Genomic DNA, 22,408 nt, shown 5'->3' on the forward strand with positions numbered 1-22,408 from the left:
AGAATAAATAACAATCCTCGATCATCCACCGAATGAGATTCAATTGTGCGTAAAAGGGAAAATAACTGTGAAAAGTTGATGAATGGATCACTGAAAATCAGCGATGACACCGTGTATTCGTGGGAAGGGTAAGTCCTGCACGCGCAATCAACACAATTTGCATAAAAAAGTAAGCGTTACGTTGCCCCCCCCCCATAGCAGTATCCAAACATAAGGTAAAAGCGCCCAAAATAAGGTAAAAGCAACAAACATAAGGTAAAAGCGACAAACATAAGGTAAAAGCGACAAACATAAGGTAAAAGCAACAAACATAAGGTAAAAGCAACAAACATAAGGTAAAAGCGACAAACATAAGGTAAAAGCGACAAACATAAGGTAAAAGCAACAAACATAAGATAAAAGCAACAAACATAAGGTAAAAGCAACAAACATAAGGTAAAAGCAACAAACATAAGGTAAAAGTAACAAACATAAGGTAAAAGCGACCAACATAAGGTAAAAGCAACAAACATAAGGTAAAAGCGACAAACATAAGGTAAAAGCAACAAACATAAGATAAAAGCGACCAACATAAGGTAAAAGCGACAAATATAAGATAAAAGCGACAAACATAAAATAAAAGCGACAAATATAAGATAAAATTGACAAACATAAGGCAAAAGCAACAAACATAAGATAAAAGCAACAAACATAAGCTAAAAGCGACAAATATAAGATAAAAGCTACAAACATAAGATAAAAGCGACAAACATAAGGTAAAAGCGACAAACCCATTACCATAATCATAAGATATTCTGTACGAATCCGAATGGTGATGACAGGTTAGGTGAAAGGTTAGGATATCCTGCTCCGCCGATGGCACCCGTCACAAACACATGTAAAAGCAAGTCAATTGTGGACATGAAAAAGCAACAACAGGGGACCATAATTCATTTTTGTCACTGGTGCTTCAAAGGTCAACCACATGTTTACCATCAAAGCTTTACTCAGGCCTTGAATGTTGTAACCCTGATCAAACAACGTTTGAGCAAGAGTCGTATGGCGCGCTCTAAAACGCTTTACAAGAGCGTGCTTAGTTGTACCTCAAAAGTATTTAAATGTGGGCATCTAAGACTGGAGCTGCTGGAATATTGCTCGACATAAAGGGGAGTTGAATATTGGAAGTTGAAGTCATCCCCCTTTCAGTCTTGTGGAGATTTGACAATCTTCATGCATAAGACGTACCAGGTGTTTCAGATGCAACTATACCCAAACCTCTGTACACAACCTGTTTTGTTGCAGTCTGTAGAACACAAGAAACTTGATGACATTATTTCATTTATTAACATTATCCATTTATTGGAATGGTGTCAAAGTGAAAGGGGACACTGGTGGCTCAGGCTAATGTGCCGTAATTCGCCTTGTAGAAACCAGAAACCTATGATCGTGGTTTCGAATGGCAGATTATGTTTCTAGGTTTCAGCACCATACCTGTGCTCGTGGGTTTCACCAAAGTTAGAGACTGAGTCCTGCACCACTTCGGGTTTTACTCCCACATTACACTGACACGCCGTAATATAAATGGAATAATGTTCAAAGGTGCGTTAAACCCAACTCACTCAAAACAAAACATGTATTTGTGAATGTAGTTCTCCTACTTGTCGCTTTACATTGGAGAAAATAGTACCAAACTTATTATAGTATCACTTTAGTTAAAAAAAACATTCTAAACGAAGCAAAAGAAGCAACAGGATCATTTAAACTGAGGGGCAAAAGAAGGTATACCGGTTTTTTAATGTAATTGAAAACAGAAAGAACTGTTGTTAAATTTGATTGTGTCTAGTTAACCATCAGTCATTCAAGAAACAATTTGTAAAAGGTAATCTGTGGCTGGGCAATTGTGTGTAAGAATAAATTGGTTCAATGAAAACTTGAGTAAGAAACGAATTTGCAACCACATGGCAATACGGTTGAAATTTTGTAAATTTGTGCTGAAACATTGTTTTCAAAGATAAGTTGTCTAAGATACTTATCAGCAGTTGTGTATTATGCGAAGTGGTTATTTTATCTTGCTAAAAGCTTTAACTGAAATTATATTAAAAAAACAAAACAAGTAGAAATATTCTTTGAGTACGGACTAAGCGACATTGCAGTTAATTCTTTTGGATATAATATTGCTTAAGTTTTAATATTTTCAATTGGAAATGATAAATTCATGTGAGGGTATAGTTTCTTTGGCTCCTCAGTTTATTTCCCCTTCAGTAGTGTAAGGTAGACAGGTTATTTTCTGCAGTATAATTTCGAATAATTAAATTTTTATTGTGTTCATTGAAATTCCTGCATTCCGATTGACTGAATTGGTAGCCTGTTATTGCATTCATTTCCCAATGAATGTTAAACATTAAGCCACGCCCACGGAAGCGGAATACTTATATTACTACGGAACGTCGAGGAATCCCAATATTACAGTCGAGGGAATTCCCTTTCTGTCCACGTGTATCGTCATGCACAGGATATATAGTGAAATTCATGCATATTCATTTTTGAGACCGAAGGCCGAGAAGGAATGAAACAGCAAACGTGCAGGCTCACTCGCCTGTTTTTGTCCTTTCATCTGTGTTTCACACATGCCATGTCTTCGGGCTTCATATATGACCAAGATTTTTCCAACTGTGTCTTCCCTTCTCAGTCAACTGTGTGAATCTGGCGGTTACTGACCATGTCATTTGAAACAGCCGCCTTCTCCCGGACATGTTTCTTCCGGTTCGTTACAGCCCGACTGTTGCTTGTTCTCGCCTCTTGATTGACAGTTCCTATGAACTTTGTCTTTATCCTACTCTTCGTTGATTGGCTACTGACTTTATGGGCGTGTCAGGTTATGTGCATAATTAAAACAATCATCTGATTCATGTCACCCCATAGTATGTATTCCTACACCCAGAATGTTTATCAATCTCTTCATTTTTGTCTGCTTTGATATATAACACTGTTGATGGTAAACTACTATAGATAACACATGTTTTCGTTGTCGAATTTAATTAAAAGGATTAACTGTGTATTTTTTTCGGTTTATTGAGGTATGAATCGAAAACCGATGTGCGAACCTTTTTAAGAATCCGCTACACGCTTTCATACAGTTTGCACACCGGTTATTATATTCGTACCTCAATGAACCGATACAAATTAACAGTCAAACCTTAATCATACGCTGGCACTGAAACATGATTCAATTATAATTGTTATTAAGAATCGGACTTATTGTCGGTACGGGTACTTTCTTGTTTGTGACAGTGATGGACGAGTTCATTTCTCTTATTGCATTAATGGGCTTTACGCATCGTACGCGTGTGGGATTCGAACGCGGTGATCAGTCAATGCTTTAACCACGGCTTCTCCATCGCCACTTCATCAGCGTCCTCGCCGTGTTTGCCTGTGTTTGCCTGTAGCACGGCTAATCGCATCATCAGCTTACCACATCGTAGCCGTGCTGGCAGCCTGGCCCCAACACTGAAGCAGGAGACTGGGGCTGTCAAGTATACCAGACATGGTACATCGCCATGCTTCGGGAAGCACGATTTTAGATTAGTGGTCTAATTTTTTATGAACAAAATGTGAGCATAATTTTCTTAAAGAAACCAGAAAAGTGTTTTGCTTATTATGATATCAGTATTTATTATGTTTTCTTTTAAAATTAAAGACGTATTTTTAAAGATAGATTCTAGATGTATCAAGGTGGTACACATGTCTTGATGTTTGTCAACAGGACCAAGATAACAGTCCTTCAAGGACATTGATTTGCACCGACAATGATCAACACATTAAGTTACGTAAATGTAATATTTTACCTTTAAACCGTGTAAAAACTGTTAGTTCCTTTTTGCAAGAAACGGGATTATAAACCTACGCTAAACACGACAGTTTTCGTAAATACAGCTGTCAAACATTTCCTGCCGTTCAATGACTACATGAACAAGAAACTACTTTTAGACACGAAAACATGAATTTACTTAGCACAGCTTCAAAACCAACACATGTTCGATTTCTTTCTAACTCAATTCGGACTCTCATTTTGATTGAATGAAGAAAAAGGTTTCCTGTCGCTGTGTCAACCCTCGAGTTCTTGACCAATCAGAGGCCTCCTTACGTTTGAACTCGAAGCAAAACGCTTTCCTGATCAAACATGGGATCTGAGGACCTGGGGACTGTGCGTGCAGTTGAAACTTGTCCAAGTAAACCAGGTACAGAGGAGGGAGGACACGTGTCTGGAAGCCCTTGATCTCTGCATCCTCATCGCTTTGAAAAATCGACGTAACGAAAATTTATTTGAAACAGATTTCGATCGGTCTCTGTGAATAGAACGTGAACTATATTTGTATTTTGATAACGTACACTGACCATGTTGACACTGATGGATACATGTGAAATATACGATTCTGCACGCAATCATGTCGTCCATTCTGTGAACATGTGTGATGATTCCCATGTGTGAGTGTGAAGGTCGTCGGGTCACTCGTTCTGTCACCATGTGTGACAACACGTGTCCCATTGTTTCCACGTGTGCTTGATCAAATGTATACTTGGACAATGTACGAGTACTTTGTTTGAGAAGTGCTTGCATTGATTGTCGAGTCACTTTAAGTACAGGGGAGCAAAAGAAACTATACCTCTCAGATGATTTTATCAGATTTTTTATTTTCAATGGGAAACTGTGCTGGCGTTTAGTCAACAATCCAATAATATTTCTACATGGTTTTGTTTGTTAAATATATTTTGACTTAAAACTAAATAAGGGGCGTTGGGGTAGCCTAGTAGTTAAAGCGTTCGCTCGTCACGCCGAAGACCCGGGTTCGATTCCCGACATGGGTACAATGTGTGAAGCCCATTTCTGGTACCCCCCGCCGTGATATTGCTGGAATATTGCTAAAAGCGGCGTAACACCATACTCATGATCACTCACTCACTCACTCACTCACTCACTCACTAAAACTAAATAAAATCAAATCGCGTAACACACAACTGCTGATGGGTATGTTATCTTTGAAAAATAAATCAACTTGCGCTTTTCGGCACAAATGTGCAACATTGTAACCACGGTTGAGGTCATGCGGTTGCAAATTCTTAAATTTCTTACCCCAGGGACCCCTTCCGTGTTCTAGTGGTAGGTCGTGGGTTCGATCCCCGATCGCATCTAACCAAAAGACATTAAAATATGGTACTTGTTGTTACCTTGCCTGGCGCTGTGTATCACAGTGGGCTAGCACTATAAAATCGCCATGAGTCTGAACTAGTACAAGCAGCCACATATACACACGCATGCACGTCGCTATATAAGTGCAATAACCTTGGACCCCGTGACACCTCACACACACACACACACACACACACACACACACACACACACACACACACACACACACACACACACACACACACAAACGCGCGCGCGCGCATGCACGTCGCTATATAAGTGCAATAATCTTGTACGCGCCGTTAAACCCCATTTCACCTCAGCTGACCTTACCCAAGGCTTCTGTCAACTCGGTATACATGTACTTTCCTTTGCATCTCGGTTTATTTTCAGTATCTAATCATAAAGTCACACGGGTAAACCAATCCAAGAACACATAGATTGGCAATAGCGTATGCCTGTGTCGTTACCCTTTAAAATTTCATTTCCAGAATAGTGCCCTCAAGTCTAAAACCTATTCACACTGTGCAATGTATATAGACTTAATCATAAACATCTAAGTTTATTGGTTCTCCTTAAAGTCAAATCTGTGGTTATCAGTTGATGCAACCTGACATTAAGCGGACGCATCTGTCTCAGGGAAAAATAAATTGAAATCTCTTACATTTTTCTTGACTTATAATGATTACACTAAATGCTTTCTCTCGTCGTTACTTTCCCTAAGGTCATTAAGATGATTGAAATACGAATTCAACTACAGTAAAATACTGTTATAACAACTCAAACGGATCAGTAATTTAAGTTCGTTATTTTAGCCGCTAGTTACGCCGCTTTTAGCAATATTCCAGTATATCATGACGGGGAACACCAGAAATGGGCTTCACATATTGCACCCATGTGGGGAATCCAATCCAGGTCCTCGGCGTGACAAGCGAACACTTTAACCACTAGGCTACTCCACCGCACCTTATTACATCATAGTGCGCCTTAACCCCACCAATATTGAAACAACGTATCAAATTTGAGTTAATGAGTTTGGTTTAACCTCACTTTTAACAGTATTCCAGTTATATCACGGCGTGTCAGCTTAATGTGGGAGGAAAGTCCGAAGTGATGTAGGTCTCTGACGTTTGCCACTTGTTAAACCCACGAGCGCGGGTATGGGACGCAACTCTGCACAGCGCATTATGGCGCCTGAGACGATTGGGCCACCCGTGCCCCCACCACAGGATGACCTGAGTCTAGTGGTACCAGGCATGTTGAGATGCTGCTGCATATATGTTCGGTCACATCAAGGTTACATCATAGGATGTGTAATGATTGCTTTATCATTGGATGTTTATGACAGGATGTCTTTAGATATGATGTTTATGTAATTGTTGATTTATCATTGAATGTTTATGACAGAATGTCTTTAGATATGATGTTTATGTAATTGTTGATTTATCATTGGATGTTTATGACAGGATGTCTTTAGATATGATGTTTATGTAATTGTTGATTTATCATTGGATGTTTATGACAGAATGTCTTTAGATATGATGTTTATGTAATTGTTGATTTATCATTGGATGTTTATGACAGGATGTCTTTAGATATGATGTTTATGTAATTGTTGATTTATCATTGGATGTTTATGACAGGATGTCTTTAGATATGATGTTTACGTAATTGTTTAGTTAATTGTTGATTTATCATATGATCTATGTAATTCTGGGTTATCATTGATTTGTTTATGTAATTGCTGCTTTGCCATTTGATGTTTATTCAATTCTTGATTTATCTTTTGATGTTTATGTAATTGCCATTTTATCAAGGATTGTTTAATTATATGTAATTGGTGATTAATCGTTTGATGCTTGTGTAATATCAACATATATCATAAGATGCTTATGTAATTGTTGCATTACCATGTGATTTATATGTAATTGGTTGTTTAGCATGTATCGTTTACGCGATTGATGGATTATCATGTGGTGTTTATATAACTGGTCGTTTATCATTTGCTGCTTATGTTATTGGTGGTTCATGGCTAGATTTTGATGCTTTTGGTGGTTCAATAATGGTCAAACAGCCAATTTACCCACCTGAGTAAGAAATGCAAGAGACTAGTGAAACCGCCACATCTGTTTCTTATTTAGATGTATGCATAAAGAGTGACAAAAACAAGAGGAATGACTTCAACCTTCCAATAATCAACTTTCCCTTCATGTCGATCAATATTCCAGGAGCTCTAGCCTTTAGTGCCTACAATTGACAACGTTTGAGGTACAATCGATCATGCTCTCTCTACCAATATTTCAAAGGGAGTCGCTTTACTCTTGCTCAAAACTAGTTTCATCAAATAACAACATTGAAGGCCTCACTGAAGCTTTCAGTGACAAAAGATTATGTCTGATGCAATTCTCTATATTGACTTGTTCCATATATTCCCGTGTCTTTTTCAAGTGAGCAATTGACTTGCCTTTGCATGTGTTTGTGACAGGTGTCATAGATGGAGCAGGATACGCTCACTATTTGGTATTGATACATAAACACTTGACCATTTTATGGTCGGAATAGAACAATGGACTCTGATTTTGCCAGAGAATTCTTATGATTTCTCGCTTTTATTATCTCTGGATGTTTGTATGACTGGTAATATGTTGATATATTAACTGGTTCATTAATGGATGTTTATATGATTGGTTATATGTTGATATATAAGCTCGTTTATTAATGGATGTTTGTATGATTGGTTATATGTTGATATATTAACTGGTTCATTAATGGATGTTTATATGATTGGTTATATGTTGATATATAAGCTCGATGGATATCGATGTTTGTATGATTTATTAAATGTTAATATATTAGCTTGTTTATTAATGGATTTTTATATGATTTGTTATATGTTGATATGTTAGTTGGTTAATTAATGGTTGTTTATACGATCGGTTATACGTTGATATAGCAACTGGTATATTGATGGATGTTTATATGATTTGTGATATGTTGATATATTAGCTGGTTAATTAATGGTTGTTTATACGATCGGTGGTATACCATTTGATATTTATGTGATTGGTCATCAAGAATTGTGTGTGTATGTGATTGGTGGTCTATCATTCAATGTTTATGTGACAGAGCTACGGTTATTGTTACGGGTTGATTCCAAAGTTGAAACTCGAAAGTTAACCCCCAAATCAAATACAGAATACATTGTTAAATCAGTAATAACCACACAATGTCAATAAATATTTACCAAATTAAAATTGAAACACACGAGCCTATCTTTACAATGATAAAATGCAACATAAAGGATCAAATATGTGGCAGCAGCAACATGTAATATGTTCTATTACATAAGTTTCACAAATGTCTAGAACTTGTCAATGGTTTCAGTCGTTCTCCGTTCTTGAATCCAGGAAATAGTGTAGGAAGCAGGCAGTTTCCACCTCGGTATTTTTAGCGAGGTATCCCGTCCGCACTGAGGAGGTAAATAAGGGAACTGCGCGCCCTCGTCTTCCTCTTATGTAGGTACAGCCAGCCGTCTAGAAACTGTACCACGAGAAGGTGTTTGAATGGGGTAGTCAGTACCGGAAGTGAATCATCAACTGTAAACAAACTCCTCACAGCGGAACTCTCTATACCAGGAGGGTAACGAAGGTGTCAAGCACTGGGACGGAGCTTGTACTGGAAACAACTAAGGGAGACCAATCTGTACACACGACGCGCTGCAGTGGACCACTTCTAAAGAGATTTTACAAGCGTTCTTATATTTGCTGCCACAAAACAGTATTTCTGCGTTAAAAAATGGCAACTTTCCTGTCGTAATTTTTCTTACCATAGTGTTACGTGACCATATTCTCCGGTAGCATTGTCGTTCCTGACAATGTGTATAGTATGCCAAAGAAACTAAAAAAACAAATTCTGTGTTTATTGTTCATTCATTTGTTTCTGTATTGTGAGAGTGTGAGTGGGCGAGGTATTAGCGCTACTTTGAGTAATATCTTATTTACATCACGGCATGTAAGCTTAATATACAAAATGTGGTCAGCATGGAATTTTTCGGTCGGCGCCATACCAGTGGCGCAACCTGAATCAGGAATACAGACAATGAGACGTTTCTGTTGTGTTTTGGGGGAGGACCGACAGAACCCTGAGGACCGACATTTCGGTGACATCCAACAGAACTGTTTGGATTCGAACAACCGATCAGCAGATCCTGGCACAACTAAGGGACATAACCATTAAATGTTGAGATACAGTATGACTGATTCCCCGCACTTACATCAAAGGGTGACGACACGTTCTTAATACATCCCAGATATATGTACTCTCCGTTCCTCACTCAAGGCTGTACTGGTGCCAAAGTGATCAATGGCTCCACAATGGTGCCTTTTTGTCGCACGTGATCGTGGGTTCGAATCTCGCTTCGTTCTAATTGTCTTTCTGGAAATGTCAGCACCATACCCGAGCTTGACGATTTCACAAAACTGATAAACGTGAGAAGACCTGCATCACTTCGGCTTATCCTGCATCACGGTCAGGTAGCCGGGTGGTTAAAGCGTTCGCTCGTCACGCCGAAGACCCGGGTTCGATTCCCAACATGGGTACAATGTGTGAAGCCCATTTCTGGTGTCCCCCGCCGAGATATTGCTGGAATATTGCTAAAAGCAGCATAAAACCAGACTCACTCACTCACTCACTCCATCACCAAGCAGACACGCAGTTTCAGTAAAATGCTGTTGAAGGCTGTGTTAAACCCAACTCTCAATCACTCACGTACCACACTCACTCCTTATCTGCGTGTAGACGAGATTCACAATGAAGGAGAGGTTTACCCAACATTGTGTCTGGATTTGCCCAACCCCTCCCCAAGCAGACACGCAGTTTCAGTGAAATGCTGTTGAAGGCTGTGTTAAACCCAACTCTCAATCACTCACGTACCACACTCACTCCTTATCTGCGTGTAGACGAGATTCACAATGAAGGAGAGGTTTACCCAACATTGTGTCTGGATTTGCCCAACCCCTCCAGCCATTGGCCAACATCATCATACATTTGATGCGAAGCCGAATGTACAATGAATATAATAATAGCAGTTTCAGCGTGTTGAGTTGTCTACCCTTGTCGCCTGCAGCACGTCGGTATGTAGTTTCACCTGTTATAACGGTACACTCATTACTTCTCAAGGACACCAAATCAAAGTGAAAGAAGCATCATGGTCAAGTGATGCGAGTGAGTGAGTGATTTGGTCAAGTAGAGACGACCTGATGCATATCCCCAAGGCGCACTCGGCTCCTCCTAACTGGAAATCAATTCCACGCAAGCATCCTCATCCCCGCCTTCTGACACTAATCAGCCCCCTATTTGGTCGGAGCTTTTTTCAGAAGTTCAGTAAAAATTTTTGCATTACCGGTGTTACAAAAGTACGAGTTTCAAGTGATAAAAGAAGATTTTTTTAAAACTTTTATTTACTTCTAATTACACAGCATCGTTCAACATTCGTCGCCATTTTCTTCCTCTCGTTCAGCCATAGTTATCGGCCTTGACGTGTGGGTCACCATGGCGACGTCAGCGTCCGATTCCAGCGTTGCCGAACACTGGATAAGAAACTGTCATAAGATAAACTGAATTTTAAAGAGAAAAAAGAAACACAATTACATAAAGGGAGGCATTTCTGATAAAAAGTATACATCCTTGTTTTGTGGTGGCTATTGCTGCAATATTGCTAAAAGTGGAGCACTCACTTACTCGTTAAAACGGACAAAAGGTCCCTTTTTAAACCACAGGATCTGCATCTTTAAAAAAAATTTAGAAAGCGTAATAAAAGCTATAGGGCCATGGATGAGAACTACAAAGTAGACACAATTTATGGACAACAACTTCTTGAACACTTGTTATCCATAAATTGTGTCTACTTTGTCATCCGACAACCTCTAAGTAATGCCTATCAAACAATTTATCCGGACGAGAACAAATCTTGACATTTTACAACACTACATGTATAGTTAGGTGAGTGAGTGAGTATGGTTTTACGCCGCTTTTAGCAATATTCCAGCAATATCACGACAGAATGTACCCATGTCAGGAATCGAACCCGGGTCTTCGGCGTGACGAGCGAACGCTTTAACCACTAGGCTAACCGACCGCCCCTTTATAGGCGGGGCTAATGTGCTAAAGATTGTTTGTAGAGTTTTAAAGAAGAGTTTTCGTCATATTTGACCCAAGCTGATTTTCTTTGATGAAGGTAAAGATAATCCAACACCGGTTAATATATATATTAGGCGGCGGACTTACTCATAGTCATATTTTCCACTGATTTAGCCTTTCTCACCTGTAGTGTATCGTGCAAGTTTAAGAAAGAAATGGTTAGTTGTCATCACTTTGAACACGTCTGATAATTTCAAAATCATATTTAAAGTTTTCTTTACCCTTCAAATTTGACATTTCCAGTGGACAATTAGGGACCTACAATATAGCTTAATTACATACTGACTTTCCATCAGTAATGTTAGTTGTCCAGAGGGTTCAACTGTAGCACTGTGTTTTAGGAGTAATTGTACCAGTAGTTATATCTGCAGTACTGATGACTTTCAGGCTGCCGGTCAGCTGGTCATACTTCTCGTCAATCGTCAAACATAGATATCTTTGTTCATTTTTACTTGGGGGCACGGGTGACCGAGTAGCCTAAGGCGGCATCCTTAACTGTGCAGAGTTGCGTCCCTTGGGCACGCCAGAAACCTATGATTGTGGGTTCGAATCCTGGTTCGTCCCGATTATGTTTCTAGGTTTGTCGGCACCATACCCGTTGGTTTGCCCGACGTGGGGGTAATGTCTGAGGCCTGCATCACTTCGGGCTTTCCTCCAATATTAAGCTGACACGCCGTGATATAACTGGAATACTGTTCAATGCGGCGTTAAACCCACTTACTCACTCATTTTTACCTGTTGTTTTATTTACGTTTGCATTTTGATATCTGTGCATGCATACAACAATAGGATATGTACGTGTACAATAAGATAAATTTAAATAAATTTCCCGGAAATGTTTTAAACACTGCCAGTCTCAAGTGTTGTACTGTCTAGTCGGACCAGCACCAGCAAGAGGCTAGCTGATTGCTTGAAGTTATTAAAACAGGCTTATCCTGTATCACATACATCTTCAAAGAGATGTTTAAATGACAACTGAAATTAAGTTTTCAATCAGAACTACATTTCACATTTCGTAAATCATTATCTGTTTAAATCCCTTAAAATATTTCGTCCCTCCAGAAACCAATTAGAAGAATCGGTGAGATATTGACAAATTAATAATTTGTGATGGAAACTAGGTGTTCCTAAAATACCTATGACATTAATGATGATATTTTAATGGCAAATATATACTTATGGCAGGATATGTCAACAAAGTTAGGCCAAGAAACGCGAATTGTTTCTCAGAGCGTCAGTTTAAAACCTGCGCGTCAGTAATTGTTATTGTCAATGAAGCATTCTCTGTTATCCGTTAAATAAAACGCTTGGCAACTGACATTGTAGAAAAGGGTTAATGGTGTGCTCAGTTGCATTTGTTGGTATTATTTATTGGGAAATAAAATCATCAAATTCCTGTCACACTTGAATACAATGTGTCTGAGAAACATTTACTTACGCAGCTTGACAGGTGCTTGTGGGTAATTCTACATTACCTTAATGTTCTATTAAATAACGGTTTTATTAATCAAATTACCAGTTTGAATAATTGGATTGATATAAGACGGAATACCAGTGGGAAATCAAGAGACAGATGCTCGACATTGTCATAATTTAGCCTTTAAACAATATTTTTTATTTATTTTTCAGAAATGTTTCAGTGGAGCTTGAAGATCTGGAAATATTAATAATGTCCATGGACGCGCCTATGCTGTGCAATATGAACTTACATATTCATTTGTATATTTCTTTTAATATCCTCCATGATAATTATTCAATATCCTTGACATGAAAATGTCAATTTTTTTAACTACATGTTCTGGCCGGTACAGGTGTGTCAGTGATGATGCAGCTGATGATGCAGCTGATGAAGCAGCAGCCGTGTTTGCTACATCACAAGACAGTGGATGAAATTACCTCTGATTTTTCTCTCCATTTTTAGTAAAGCGGTTTAATAAGAATGTCTCTCCTTTTGACAATGAAGATTTTTTAACTAAAACACGTGTGAAATATTCACAGATCTTGAGTTTGAGATAGACAATAAAAAGATGAACCTGTAGTTTGACTGTAAAATATATGTGCCAAATTTTAACTATCGGCAGTCCACCGAATCAGCTCTTTATGAACTATTGTTTGTGAATCTAAAATGTCAATGCCAGAAGATATCCAGTCTCAATCATCCGGCAAAAGAGATTCATTGGGCTTAAGGCAAAAAGAGGTAAAAATGATCTTAATGGATCACTGAAACATGACACCGGGTGTTCCCACGTCTTATGTCCGTTTAATCAGTTTCATCTTTTAGTATCAGAACGAAGTTTCCACACGGCACAACGGTCGATTTTCAATTCAAACTGAATTTTTCAAAACTGTGGTTTGCTAAGTGATTATAACATAATTATAATGTTGGTTGAGTGAACAAACGAGGAGAGAGAAAGTGTGTTTATTTATTATAAATCCAAGGGTTTCCCCGTGACCCCTGCTCATGACCGAGTCGTAATCGTACATTGCTTTTGGTAGCGATTTCCTATCATTATGGAAAATGTTTTTTGTCGCTTTCATTTATTTTCTTTCCTGGGCATCTATGCATTTTTCATAATTAGATCATTCGAATACACTGGAAAAAAGAAAAACGACAATTGCAGAAGAGAAGTTCGAAAGTGATATTTATAGCCCTTATTCCCGCATACCTGTCTCGTTACAGCCCAAAGTACCGTTATCTATATATACACTTTGGCAGTCCAAAGTTTTGCCAAATCTAACGTAAAGCGTTAGTTTTTATGTTTTCTTTATGTGTGAAACAACTGACGTCATGTTCAGTTTAAATAACGGTAGTAGTCGTAGTGAGTGAGTGAGTGAGTTGGTTTAACGCCGCTTACGTCAGCATTCCAGTTATATTACGACATTATAGAAGTAGTAGTCAAGTGAGTGAGTGAGTGGGTTCAACGCCGCCTTGTACTGTATTCCAGTCATATCACGGCGTGTCAGCTTACTGTGGGAGGAAGCCCGACATGTTGCAGGTCTCAGACGTTTACCAATTTGGTGAAACCCACGAGCACGGTTATGGAGCTGTATGAAAACTAGAAACATAATGGGAGCGAACTGGGATTCGGAAATACATTCATAGGTTTGTGGCGTACCAAAGGGATGCCTCTCCCCGCGACAGTAGTAGGAATTGAGTGCGAAACGTTGAACTGGCGAATAAGAAGGGTTACCTCGCTTGAATAATCTATTCCTTCTGCTAGCTTGTGACGTTTCCAAGTCTTCAGGGGCATATATTAAGTTGTCGTCTTCTGAACCTAGGAAAAGAAACACCAGGATATGATGATTGTTGTGTGGGACATTCCCAAGGGACTCAACCCTTGACAGCGGCTTGTGACACAATACATGAATAGACCCCTCCTTCGCTTATTTTAGGTGAGAAAGATAAATAAAACGAGTGCGTCCCGGACGTTTTCAGACCTTCTTCCAAACATTGGAGACATAAAGTCTTAAGAAAAAACAACTGTTTTATTTCAAACAGCTCGAAGCTTTAACGAAAAAATACTATTCATAGAATATATATATCTGCTTTTTGCTTTACAAGAAAATCATTGGCACATATTTTGTAGCCAGAAAGAACTTCATCGTTCAACTTGTTGGAAATTACAACAGAATAAAAATACAAAAAGACCATCACAACATGTGATACATTTAAACGTAACATTAAAACGGTTCTTACTTTTAATACACACGGGTTTATCTTCTAGGAGTAGGAACTGACTTTCAAATTGAACTTGGCAAAATATGTTGAGTTCCCTGTTTGGGATATCAGACGGGATGACATAGGCACAGCGCTGGCTGCCGACGTACAGCCACTCCCTCGGACACGGCGACTCCAACTCTGCAACACACAAACCAATGACGTCATAGTTAATTACAAAACCCGTGACGTCAGAGTTAGTTACGAAATCCATGACGTCAGAGTTAGTTACAAAACCCGTGACGTCAGAGTTGACAAGAAATCCGTGACGTCATAGCTGGTCAAGAAACCCGTGGCGTAATAGTTGTCATGAACCCGTGATGCCTTAGAGGTCAATGTAATGTTTTCCGATGACTAGGTGTATCATAATTTTTGAACGCATATAGGTTTTGATGGCGACTGTGCAACCCCGAAACACATTATGACCATCGGAGACGTCGAATGCCTTGTGTCATGTTAAAGCCGCCAACAATCTGCATAGATCCAGCACCAGTATTCTCAGACAAAGATGGAGTACGAATTTTAGGGGTTTTCAAAGCTTTAAATAATATTCAAGCATTCAAACAGATAAATTCAAATGGGAAATGTTCCCATGGGTGTATCGAACCTGGCTCGCTGGTATGGCGAATGAACGCTCTTACCATGAGGTGAACACAGCGCCCCAAATTTATAAACAAAACCCCCAGAAACAAACAAATACAGTTACGTATTATAGATAAAGACAACAGATGTCTGGCTCTGTCAGAGCCGTTGAGTTCGAGCCTGGGTTTCGATGCGTTGTCAGTAAACGCTGTGCGGACTCTTCTTCAGTTACCATTTCTGGTAAACCACGTACACGGGTATGTGCTGACAAACTAAGAAACATAATCGGGGCGAACCGGGATTCGAACCCACATGCATAGGTTTCTGGCGTGCCCAAGGGACGCAACTCTGCACAGCGAATCGCGGCGCCTTTGACGACTGGGCCACCCGTGCTCCCCGCAGCTTATTTCAAGTAAACAGAACGTGATCATTACATGGGGGTATTTTTCAGTGATAGGGGTATGCATACATTTGCTTTTTATATCACTGAGTGGTATACACCAAATGCATTTCTCTCACACGTGAATTACTACAAGTTCAACCTTTTTGGTCTGAACCTTGAATGAATTTATAGCTACAACAACGGATATATGTTTGTTTGTTTGCTGTTTAACATTTAATATTCCCGCTGTGTGGCAGTGGTCTGTAAATAATCGGATCTGGACCAGACAATCCAGTGATTGACATTATGAGCATCGATCTAAATGCATCAAACAAGTCAGCAAGCCTGACCACTCGATCCCGTTAGTCGCCTCTTACTACAAGCATAGTTTGCAAAAGACTCTAAGATTCTAACCCAGGTCTTCACAGTGTACAACGGATATAAGGTGAGGTAAAATGGGGTTTAACGTCGCGTCCAAGATTATTGCACTTATATAGCGACGTGCATGCATGTGTATGTGTGTGGCTGCTTGTTCTAGTCCGGACTGATGGCGATTTATAGTGCTAGCTCACTGAGATACCATGCCGCAGTTTAACATGAATACCTCATTCAGACACAGTGTACTGACTCCGAGCCGACCAGTCCTTTTTAGCCCCTTTATGCCGAGCGCCAGACAGGATAACAACCAGTACCATCTTTTAACGTCTTTTGGTATGACGCGGCCGGGGATCGAACCCCGGATCCTCCGCTCTCCGGGCGGACGCTCTACCACTAGACAACGGAGGCGGTCACAACGGATATAAGAGATAACGCTTTAAAGGTTAAGGGTAGTCGACGAGCTCATTCTAAGAGCTGCACAAACCCGAAATGAGGCTAAAATTATAGTTTTGTTTTTTACTTTATTGGGTTTTTCTTCACCTTAACTGGTAGTTCAAACAGTGGTGCCGTCTGCAGAAAGTGATTTCTGTTATTACGTGTCACTCTCAATCTTCTAAACTCCAGCTATCGATCGGTGTCCAACGACAGGATTCTAATAAAGCATTGACAATGATTATAATTTCCATCTTAAGATTACCAGAACGGATATGTTGAACACACTGATTATGTTCTATGTATATCCCATACACTAACGAACCATATACCATTAAAGCAAAACCTTCCAGTGACACGTCTTTACGGAATTCAACAAACATCCTCTACAAGGAGGAAACACGAAACACCAGCATGCATTTTCTTTCATCATATTAATTAATCTATTTTCAAAGATGGTTTGATTACCAGCTCAAATATTGAATGAAACCTATTAATTTCATATTTGTCTCAAAAGATTGGAGTTAACGTGAGCGAAGGTAGGAGAAACCTAAACAGGGTATTATGGTAATTACATTGTTTTATTTTTCCCTAATTTTTGGTTAAAGTCTTTCTGTGCGAACCTGATGCACTTAACAATATGGGTTGAATAGAACAACTTGTTCTACACACTGGAGGGTGTTAGGTATCACGGCGTCAGGTGTCACGGTGAGGTGAGGTGAAATTGGTTTTAACGCCGCGTCCAAGATTATTGCACTTATATAGCGACGTGCATGTACGTGTGTGTGTTTGTGTGGCTGCTTGTACTTGTCCGGACTGATGCCGATTTATAGTGCTAGCCCACTGAGATACCATGCCGCAGTTTAACATGTATACCCAACTCAGACACAGTATACTGACTCCGAGCCTACCAGTCCTTGTTTTAGCCCCTTAATGCCTAGCGCCAGACAGGGTAACAACAAGTACCATCTTTTCACGTCTTGTAGTATGACGCGGTCGGGAACCGACCCCCGGATCCTCCGCTCTCCCGGGGGACGCTCTACCACTAGAGTGAGTGAGCGAGTAAGTGAGTATGGTTTTACGCCGCTTTTAGCAATATTCCAGCAATATCACGGCGGGGGACACCAGAAATGGGCTTCACACATTGTACCCATGTTGGGAATCGAACCCGGGTCTTCGGCGTGACGAGCGAACGCTTTAACCACTAGGCTACCCGACCGCCCCTCTACCACTAGAACAAGGAGGCGATCAAAGGTGTCGCGGACTTTAATACGACATAGCCGCATAGGCATGGCACATCTTGGAGATTCATTGTTTTAACCTCACAGTCTCAAAGATACAAATTGCATATGGGCTAACATAATTGGTTGCATTAAATCGATTGATGTTTTTCAAATTTAGAGTTTCCATAAATAGACTGGGTTATAACTTGATTTCCCGTTGACTTCATTTTTATGGTTTCCCTCTTGTAAATACAAGCGACAAAAGTTTTTCTATAAGAAGAAATCCATGGCGATACCACCTGGAGATTCTTGATGAATATACTACCATCGGTACCAAAATATCGTATTCAGAACATAAAAAAAGAAGTCTGTTGTCCTCATTGCTAATACAACAAGTGCCACACAAACACACTCAAAGATATTGTTCTGAGCCTTTAAAGATAGAAGGGATTGTCATACCTCCATGTCAGAATGATAAAATCTGATTGGTCTACGTGATCTTGATAAAAAACTGTGTATACCGAGAATAAAGTTCTAAGAGGCAGAATAAATCCCTTATACCCCGCTTCAAAGCAACGCCGCACGCTTTTTCCGAGTCAATGAAAGTCACGTGACACAGCGCAAGCTAACCTCAGCTCAGTCAAACAGCTGTTTTCATGTCCGTAAGATAAATTCGTTGTAGCAGGATCACGAGGGGTACATGGGGTTTTAAGAGTCGTTCGTTAGGATTTATACCACTCGCCTCCGGTATACAACCATACGCAACACGCATTAAACCCAATGCACCCCTCGTATTCCTACTACAACCTATTTAACTCTCAGTCTTTTGACTTTGGCCTTTTTACTGTGTTGGCAAATCTGACTTTACCTCATGTTTGTTTGTTCGTTTGTTTGTTTGTTGTTTAACGACGCACTCAGCAATATTCCAGCTATATGCAGCGGTCTGTAAAAAATCGAGGCTGGACCTGACAATCCAGTGATTGACATCATGAGCATCGATCCACGCAAATGGGATACGATGACATGCATCAATCAAGTCAGCGAGACTAACCACCGGTCCCGTTAGTCGCCTCTTACGACAAGCATAGTCGCCTTTTACGGCAAGCATGAGTTGCTGAAGACCTATTCTAACCCGGATCTCCACGGGTAACTTTACCTCATGTAATAAGCGGTTCAATGACCTTTAACATTTAGCGGCAGTTTAAATATAATTGGCAAACGGTATCGACATTTAACGCCCCTATTAGAGCGTGAAAGATTATAACATAATAATAAGTACCCATGACTCTATGTAGTGATAACTGCACAAAAAAGAGCTCTGACACGTGAGTCTGGTTTGCCTGTTTGAAGAACTTCTTCAGCTGTGCCATAAAGGAAGAGAGTTCTTGAATGCATCGGAGTTGATCTGATACCCTGGGAGCTGCTACTCTCCCTCGCCATCTATTCTGATTACATTAATGCTACATGAAGCTATTACAGCGGATTTAAAGATTTTATACTGTGCAAAAAATTAGATCTGTAGCCCCCATTTCTTAAAACCATTATATTCTCTCTGCTACACAGTAAATGATTTTTCAGTCGATAAGGTTCCATGTGACGTTGTTAATAGTACATCTTATTGAAAATGGGTTTGAGGAAAGTGAAAGAAATATTTTGGGTTTACGCCAGACAGTATTTTTAACATGATAGCTGAAAGTGATGGTTGTAGTAAACGATGGAAATATACTGAATATAAAAAGTTAGGGATCAGGAATATTTGTGGGGATATTTATTTTAAGAGAAGACTGAGCACACCATTTCCTGAAAAATAATCCCTAAAATATTCCTGATCCCTAACGTTTTTGTTCAGTATATTAATATAAAATGTCCCAGGAGACTTCTAAACTGCATGGATTAGTGCAGGGATCCTTCTTGCAGTCTCGACCTTTGGTAGGGAGTCACAAATGGCAAAGACCTTTCTTCCGATATACATGTTGAAACTGGCATTCAGAATAAGGAGATATGTATTCCAGGAAAAATGGAATTAAGAATAGAACGCGTATGTGTAGTAATGTGGCGGGGGAAGAACGGCCAACAGATGGCAGGAAGCTAACAATGCGTCCTGGACAAACTGTCTGACGTTGTACCATAGACTGAGGTTTTAGGCTTACAGTCAGCTTCCCCCATGTCTGGAGACTGACAGTGTGTGTTCGACTCTTACCGACAGGGAAACTGATTGCCTTAAAGGGTAATTATTTCTGATAATGCATTAATTCATGACTTATTCACAGACGCATTCTGTCTAATCCTGACAGATCCCCCCTTGGTTGATGCATTTGTCGCGACATATGTCACAAGGTGTAAATGATCGCATTGATCCCTCTGTCCTTACCGTACTGTATTTCTCGTACTGTATGCAAGTATATGAAAACACCCCTTCAGAGAGAGAGAGAGAGAGAGAGAGAGAGAGAGAGAGAGAGAGAGAGAGAGAGAGAGAGAGAGAGAGAGAGAGAGAGAGAGATATTTTTATTTATATAATACCTCATCTCCCTTAAGACACACACTCACGTGGAGTGTACATATCTATATGATGACCCCCACCACTCTCCATACATTTATGGAACGTATATACCCATACACAACACTGCATAGATGGACTATTGCTGAGTGAGGTGTTAACAACAAACAAACAAACCTTATGAATGACCTCCCCAAACACATGCACTCACGCACGCACGCACGCACGCACGCACGCGCGCACATTCCAATGAACAAAGTCGGGGTAGGATTGCACGAGTCACCGAGTCTGACCACAAATTAATTAAGTCGCCCCTTTGACAAATATAGGTCACTGTGAACGGATTCTAACCGAAATCTCTCCGGGGGATATCAGAAAGAAATATTCATGAGCTTGACCTTATTAAGATCCCACGGATAACAAACAAGATATCCGCCCTATAAATCAATACGTTGGAGACGGTACCTATTGACAACATAAACCTGTCAATTCACTCCAATAAATACCCAAAAGCCCTAAAACACAATTGAGACGCTATCCTACATTCACAATGCCATGTACATCAGTAATACGCCCATTGTTAATAACTATCAATGACTTCCCATTCTATATTCAAAACGCCATGGGAGCACTGGTGGCCCAGTCGTCTAAGGCGCCGCGAGTCGTTGTGCAGAGTTGCATCCCTTTGGCATGACAGAAACCTATGAATGTGGTTTCGAATCCCGGTTCGCCCAGATTATGTTTCTTGGTTTGTCAGCACCATACCCATGATCGTGGGTTTTACCTATGTGGTTTACGTCTAAGACCTCCATCATTTCGGGCTTTCCTTCCACATCAAACCGACATGCCCTGATAGAACTTGAATAGTGTAAAGGTGGCGTTAAACCCAACTCACTCACTCACTCAAAAACCATGTAAATCTATGATAAGATCACTGTTAATAACCGTCAATGAATTCCCATTCGACACACGTTCCACCTTCCTGCACCACAGCTTGTACTGTGCTAATGGATATATTCAGATCAGCCGCTTCTCACAAATGGGGGAATTCTTCCCCACGAGAAATAATTCACGTTGCCAACTGCTAGGATGTTGTATTAAAGAAGCAATCTGGTGACAAATCAGCCCATTCTCTGCCGGTAAAACTTTGAGGGCGTTCTTTTAGATTATGTTGAACCTAGTCCTCTTTGACAACTACAAGCTGAGGGCCCATATTTCATTTCCGCCGAGCCTCCTCCCCCCCTCCCAACTCCAGGACAGCAAGACAGCCGTTTGTTCTTACTGCATGAATCAGTGTTGGTGACTTTGTGTTTTTCCGACGTGATTGTGAAAAAATACATCCTTTAAAACACTAATGTGATACTGAAGTTTTCTTTCTGTGAACAAATCAATAGGCCACGTTGACGACGAATGCAACAGTTGGAGAGTCAGACGTTGCTCGAGAGGCCCATGAAGATCCGGGGTAGAATAAGTCTTCAGCAACCCATGCTTGCTTTAAAAGGCGACTGTGCTTTTTTTTGTAAAAGGCGACTAACGGGATCGGGTGGTCAGGCTCGCTGACTTGGTTGATGCTTGTCATCGTATCTCAATTACGTGGATCGATGCTCATGATGTCAATCACTGAATTGTATGGTCCAGACTCGATTATTTACAGACCGCCGTCATATGGCTGGAATATTGCTGAGTTAAACAACAAACCAACCAACCATTGATGCTCGAGAACCAACGATAGTGATTATCTTTTTATCTGAACTAACTTGAAAATATGCGATAGGATACTTAGGTAAGGTATTTTACTCCAATGCAATAAGTACGAGAGACGATGCTTGAT

At 40.1% G+C, this 22,408-nt stretch overlaps 1 protein-coding gene across 3 annotated transcripts in view; it reads right to left on the minus strand.

Annotated features, from left to right (window-relative positions):
• Positions 1–10,608: 10,608 nt before the first annotated feature.
• The window catches only part of LOC124131154, an 87,580-nt gene continuing 75,780 nt past the window's right edge, over positions 10,609–22,408 (minus strand). For 2 of the 3 annotated variants that reach the window (XM_046494254.2, XM_048391841.1), the window contains exons 2-4: positions 15,063–15,224; positions 14,557–14,640; positions 10,609–10,767 (exon numbers count right to left, since the gene is read on the minus strand). In XM_046494254.2, coding sequence (XP_046350210.1) covers positions 10,727–10,767; positions 14,557–14,640; positions 15,063–15,224 — 287 coding nt within the window. In that variant the 3' untranslated portion in view covers positions 10,609–10,726. The remainder of the gene's footprint in view (positions 10,768–14,556; positions 14,641–15,062; positions 15,225–22,408) is intronic. The other variant, XM_046494255.2, reaches the window with a different exon arrangement.

This window comes from Haliotis rufescens, unplaced genomic scaffold, assembly GCF_023055435.1.
Source record: "Haliotis rufescens isolate VD_foot unplaced genomic scaffold, xgHalRufe1.0.p SCAF_10, whole genome shotgun sequence".
Taxonomy (NCBI): domain Eukaryota; kingdom Metazoa; phylum Mollusca; class Gastropoda; order Lepetellida; family Haliotidae; genus Haliotis; species Haliotis rufescens.